The 5,395-nt window shown below is 59.5% G+C and overlaps 1 protein-coding gene across 1 annotated transcript; it reads left to right on the top strand.

The window, feature by feature from the left end:
• Positions 1-6: 6 nt before the first annotated feature.
• LOC102757390 (isoaspartyl peptidase/L-asparaginase-like) lies at positions 7-4,217 on the top strand. The gene is made up of 5 exons (XM_015572387.1): positions 7-26; positions 264-418; positions 1,744-1,862; positions 2,713-2,823; positions 3,163-4,217. The coding sequence occupies exons 1-5, from the start codon at positions 18-20 to the stop codon at positions 3,366-3,368; spliced, it is 600 nt and encodes a 199-aa protein (XP_015427873.1). The 5' UTR covers positions 7-17; the 3' UTR covers positions 3,369-4,217.
• Positions 4,218-5,395: the final 1,178 nt, after the last annotated feature.

Raw genomic sequence — 5,395 nt, 5'->3', positions numbered from 1 at the left:
GGCTCGCGCGGCTTGTCATGGAGAAGGTGGGTGTGCCCGCCCTTCCCACGGCTCCGGCGCCGATGCCCTGTGGTGACCGCCGGGGTCCGGCCGCGGGGACACCGGAGGCCACTCCTAATCATGTGGGAGCGGGAGGGCGGGTACGCTGCTCGGTGAGCCAGGTTCTGACTGGACGGTGCGGGGAGTGTCACCGCTCACACGGACGGTTAACGGGATTTCAGCGTTTTAAAAAGCCAGCCCCGTGTCCACCTCTCTCTGGTCAGACGCCTCACTGCCTCCTGACCGGCCTGGGCGCTGCAGAATTTGCCGCCGCCATGGGGGTCCCGGCGGTTCCTGGGGAGCAGCTGGTAACGGAGAGAAGAAGGAAACACCTTGCGAGAGAGAAGCAGAAGGAGGCTCAGAATCCGGACCAGCAGAAGTAAGTGCCACCGAGGCTCACGTCTGGGGAGTCTGTTGAGCGTGAATGTTTGGTAACTTAGTCTTTTTTTAAAAAAATATATTTTTTGGTTTCAGAGGAAGGGAGAGGGAGAGAGAGAAACATCAATAATGAGAGAGAATCATTGATCGGCTGCCTCCTGCACGCCCTCCACTGGGGATCAAGCCCACAACCCTGGCACATGCCCTTGACTGGAATCGAACCTGGGACCCTTCAGTCTGCAGGCCGACGCTCTATCTACTGAGCAACCCAGCCAGGGCCCTGCAGTTCTTACATAAGTCAGATGCCACTCGGTCGTTCCCGGCTTTGAACCAAACAATGCTGAGTCATGGGAACCTGCTCATCTGAGTGTTAAGTGTGGCCTCATTGGTGCCGCTGGCTCCTCACTCAGCAGGGCCCCAGGGTCCCTACCCCGGGCCTGGCAGGGGCTTCCATTGATTGTCTTTCTTTTTTAAAAAAAAAAATTTTTTTTTATTGATTTCAGAGAGGAAGGGAGGAGAGAGAGAGAGAAACATCAGTGATGAGAGAGAATCACTGATCAGCTGCCTCCTGCACACCCCCTACTGGGGATGGCGCTCACAACCCTGGCATATGCCCTTGGCTGGAATCGAACCTGGGACCCCTCAGTCCTCAGGCTGACACTCCACTGAGCCAAGCCAGCTAGGGCTTGATTTTCTTTTAGAGCAGTTTCTCACCCTCTACAAACCATCTAGGGCAGTGGTTCTCAACCTTCCTAATGGACCCTTTAATATAGTTCACCTCACGTTGTGAACCAACCATAAAATTATTTTCTTTGCTACTTCATAACTGTAATGTTGCTACTGTTATGAATTGTCATGTAAATATCTGATCTGCAGGATGGTCTTAGGCGACACCTGTGAAAGGGTCGTTCGACCGCCAAAGGGGTCGCGACCCACAGGTTGAAAACAGCTGTTTTAGAGAGAATGGGAGGGAGGGAGGAAGGGAAGAAGATCAATTGGTTGCCTACGGCCCATGCCCCAACCAGGGCCAGGGACCAAACCTGCAACTGAGGTACATGCCCTTAACCAGGAATAAACCGTGACCCTTCAGTCCGCAGGCCGACGCTCTAACCACTGAGCACGCTGGCCAGTGTCCTTCTCACTCTCTCCTGGCGCCGAGGACTCCAGCTCTGCGTCCTGAACTACGGTGTCTGTGTTTGATGCGAAATCCCAGATGCAACCCCGTTGTGTGGACCAACACGCGGGAGATGAGATCTGAGTGCCCCGAACCTGCCGCCTAACGGGACCGCCAACTGCGCGTCTCTCTGTTCTGTGTGCTTTTCTCAGAGACTTGGGCACCGTGGGCGCCGTTGCCTTGGACGCCAGAGGAGACGTGGCTTACGCCACCTCGACCGGGGGCATCGTGAACAAAATGGTCGGCCGAGTCGGGGACACGCCCTGTGTAGGTAGGCCTGACCGACGCCGCCTGTGCCCTCTGCGCCCGGCACCGCATTCGCATTCTGTTTTCCCCGCTCTCCTCTCTTCATCGCCCAATCTCGGAGTGGCCTCGCCGGGGGCTTGGGGGAGGGCGGGGGGGCGGGGGGACGGGACACACACAGGCCTGCTGGTCCCTCGGGGGCGTGGCTGCTGGGCTGACGGGAGGGAGATGGAGATCAGGCCGCTGGGGTTGCCCCCAAGCTGCCCACGGTGCCTCTTCTCTCTAGTTCCAGTTTGAGGGCCCACAGTTAGTCCCAAAGGAAACCTCTTCCCGGGCACTAAGCAAGCTGAGGACCTGAGTGGGCAGCTACTGGGTCTGAGGGGCACAGAGTCACCTGCTCTCTGCTCAGGATGGAAGCAGGTGCATCTCATTCCCAGGAGCGGGGAGGGCGCACGTGACAATCGTGCTGACTGCCCCCAGGTTCCCTTCCTCCTGATTGCAGGGCGGTCACATGGCGCTGCGAGTCCACCTTTGCCTCCCAAGGTCATGGGTGCTCCTCGGGCCTTGGGCTGTGCTTTCGGACTTAGCACATGCACCGTTAGCTTGTACTACGTGTTAGAACTTCTTTTAAAAATACCTTTTTATTGATTTCAGAGAGGAAGGGAGAGAGAGAGAGAGAGAAACATCAATGATGAGAGTATCATTGATCTGCTGCCCCCTGCAGGCCCCACACTGGGGCTCGAGCCCACAACCTGGGCCTGTGCCAGCAACTGGGGATCAAGCCCGTGCCTTCTGGTCATAGCGGGTGCTCAGCCACGGGGCCGCGCCGGCCAGGCTGCCCTCTGTCCCTCCTCAGGCCGCACCATTTCTCCGAGCAGGATCCGGGGGCTACGCCGACAATGCCATTGGAGCTGTTTCCACCACGGGGCACGGGGAGAGCATCCTGAAGGTGAACCTGGCCAGGCTCGCGCTCTTCCATGTGGAGCGGGGTGCGTGGACAAGGGCATGCCGTCTAGAGGCGGGTCTCGCCCTCTCCCTGTGCTGCAGGCGTGGCTTGCAGGTGGACACCGTGTCCGTGTCGATTCTCCCCACCTCTGTCGGGGGCGGACTCGCGTTTATGCTGCTGGCTGTCCCTCGTGGGGCGGCGGCTCTGAGCTGGGTGGGGAGAGCCGGCATCTCCCCTGGCAGGTGGGCTCAGCGAGGACGGCCTGGGCAGGACCGTCCTTGAAGCTCTCGGGTGTCCACGGGTGTCGGTTCCTCACGCCGCACACAGTCCCTTCAGGTTCCTTTAAAGTAACGTGTCGTCCTCAGCCTGCCTTCGCTTTCAGGAAAGACATTGGACGAGGCGGCGTCGGCGTCGCTGGGTTACATGAAGTCCAAGCTCCAAGGCCTGGGTGGTGTCATCTTGCTCAACACAGCGGGAGACTGGGCGGCCCAGTGGACCTCGGAGTCTATGGCCTGGGCGGCCGCCAAGGATGACAAGCTGCACGTCGGCGTCAATCTTGGCGACACCAGGGTCACTGACCTGCCCTGAGCCCCGGAGGGTTAGGCCAGGAGCTGGCCTGCAGGTGACGCCGTTGCCTGGGTCGCAGGCTCAGCTTGACCCGTTAGCTAGAACCAGAAGCACCCTCCGGTCTGCCCCGCGTCCTGCCCCTGGAGCAGTGCCTGTCCGAGTGTGTGGTGAGGGGTGGAGTCTGAAGGGAGGAGAGAAGTGCCCACAGTGAGGTCAAAATGCAACGAGTGAGGATGACGGAGGCCGGAGCCGTCTCTTGAGCCGCCCCCTGGTCTCAGGTTAGAAAGAACCAACATGATCTCAACCCAACCACCACCGGAATGTCCTCGCACAGGGAGCTGGAATTGGGAAACACACCCCCCCCAGTTCCCTCACCCCCAGTGGCAGAGCTGCCCCCCATCCCGGGCTGTCATGGTTGCACTTTCTGGCGGGACCGGGAGGCAGGTGGGAAGAGAGTCCGCGGACGCGTCTGACGGCGGCAGGAGCAGCAGAGCTCATGGCAGAGTCCGGCTGAGCGGCGCCCACTGGGCCCGAAGGACGTGGGTAAAAGCGGGAGCGGCCGACGGGTTTCTAAGGACGGTCGGACCCTTGCTGACTTACTGACGTCGAAGCTTCCAGACCTCAGAGGACCCTCTGGTAACTCGCAGTTCCCGGAGCTGATGGTGCAGCCTGGGCCCCACCCCTGAGTGGGATGTGGCCGTGGGTCGCGGGGAAGGGAGGCGTTCCCTGGTGGAGGGTCCCGTTAACCTTCCCACTGGAGCGGTGTTTCTGCTGTGCCGGGTCTGCAGTCTGACCTCTCTGGAAGGAACCTGCTTAACTGGCAATCCCACGGCCACTAGTAAACGAATAAAATGCGATTTGGAAGAACAACAGTGGTCGGAGTCGTGCGGACAGGCCAGAACGGGCAGGGCTCCTTGGTCTGCCAGTGCAGGCAGGTGTCCCGTGACCGGCCTGCAGGGGAGCCCTCTGGGTGTTATTCCTAAAGTGCAAACTAGAGGGCGCCAGAAAGCGTTCCTGGTTCTCCACTGGGGAGGGGGGGTTCCCCCAAATGTGCACTGGAGGAAGCGGGAAAAGACCTTCCCTGGACCCCCACTCAGGTGTTGTTCCCCAGGTGCACCCGAGATGGCAGCAGAGGAGGTTCTTTGCTTTTTATGCGCTGCCTTGGGGCGGCCTGTCCCAGGTGCAGGATGGAAGGCGGCTTCTCGCTGACAACCGGCCGGTGTTCTTCAAAAGATAGGCACCAGGTGGCGTCAGAGAGCCTCCTGGTGGACACTCCCGTGTTATTTCCATATTTTGGTCACAAGTCCTTTATCCCGAATGCGTTTTGCAAATATTTTCTCCCAGTTTGAAGCTTTTCGTGTTCTTAATACTGAAGAGGTTTTCCATGATCTCAATTTAGCGTTTTTTTCTTTCATGGGTTGTGTCTCTGGTGTTGATGTAAAATCAATCACGTTTAAACCTGAGTCATGAGTCTCAACTCTAACATGTTGTGGGGGAAGGTAAAAGCCTCGAGCCGTGGGGGGCCAGGCGCCTCCCCCGGGGAGGAGAGGCCGGGATGTGAGTGATTCGGGCCGCACCTGTCCCCAGCACGTGCATTTTGAGAAGTGACCCAAGCCAATCAGTTGGTCAATCGATGGATCGGTAAAAATGGCCCCTGCCCCACAGGTCGGGCTGCGACGTGCTCCCAGCATTCCCAGCGTGTGACCAGCGCTTGCGGCCTCACCCGTGGGTGGCAAAGGCACAGTCTGCCTCGGTCAGCCAGAAAGGAGCGCGTGCTCATGGCTCACGCAGTGCAGCTGCTGCCCCCGGCGGGCGATCCCTGCGTGTCCCTCGGTGTGTGGGTCCGTCTTCCACGTGGGGACGCCTCCTCCGGGCTAGACCCGTGGCCTGCCTCCCATGCGCCACTGAGTCACCCCGGCCGGCGGGAGCCTGGGGCCCCATGATGGGGACACGGGGGCTGTTAAAAGGTCAGTTGCTTTTCCTGTAGGCTGGTCGGTTCTCTTGGAGGAAGTTTCTGGAGCCTGGCTTGGGTCTCCAGGGGAGGGAGG

The sequence above is a fragment of the Myotis davidii genome, unplaced genomic scaffold (assembly GCF_000327345.1).
Source record: "Myotis davidii unplaced genomic scaffold, ASM32734v1 scaffold609, whole genome shotgun sequence".
Lineage (NCBI taxonomy): Eukaryota > Metazoa > Chordata > Mammalia > Chiroptera > Vespertilionidae > Myotis > Myotis davidii.
The sequence above is the reverse complement of the archived record's forward strand: the minus strand, read 5'-3'. Positions and strand labels throughout refer to the sequence as shown.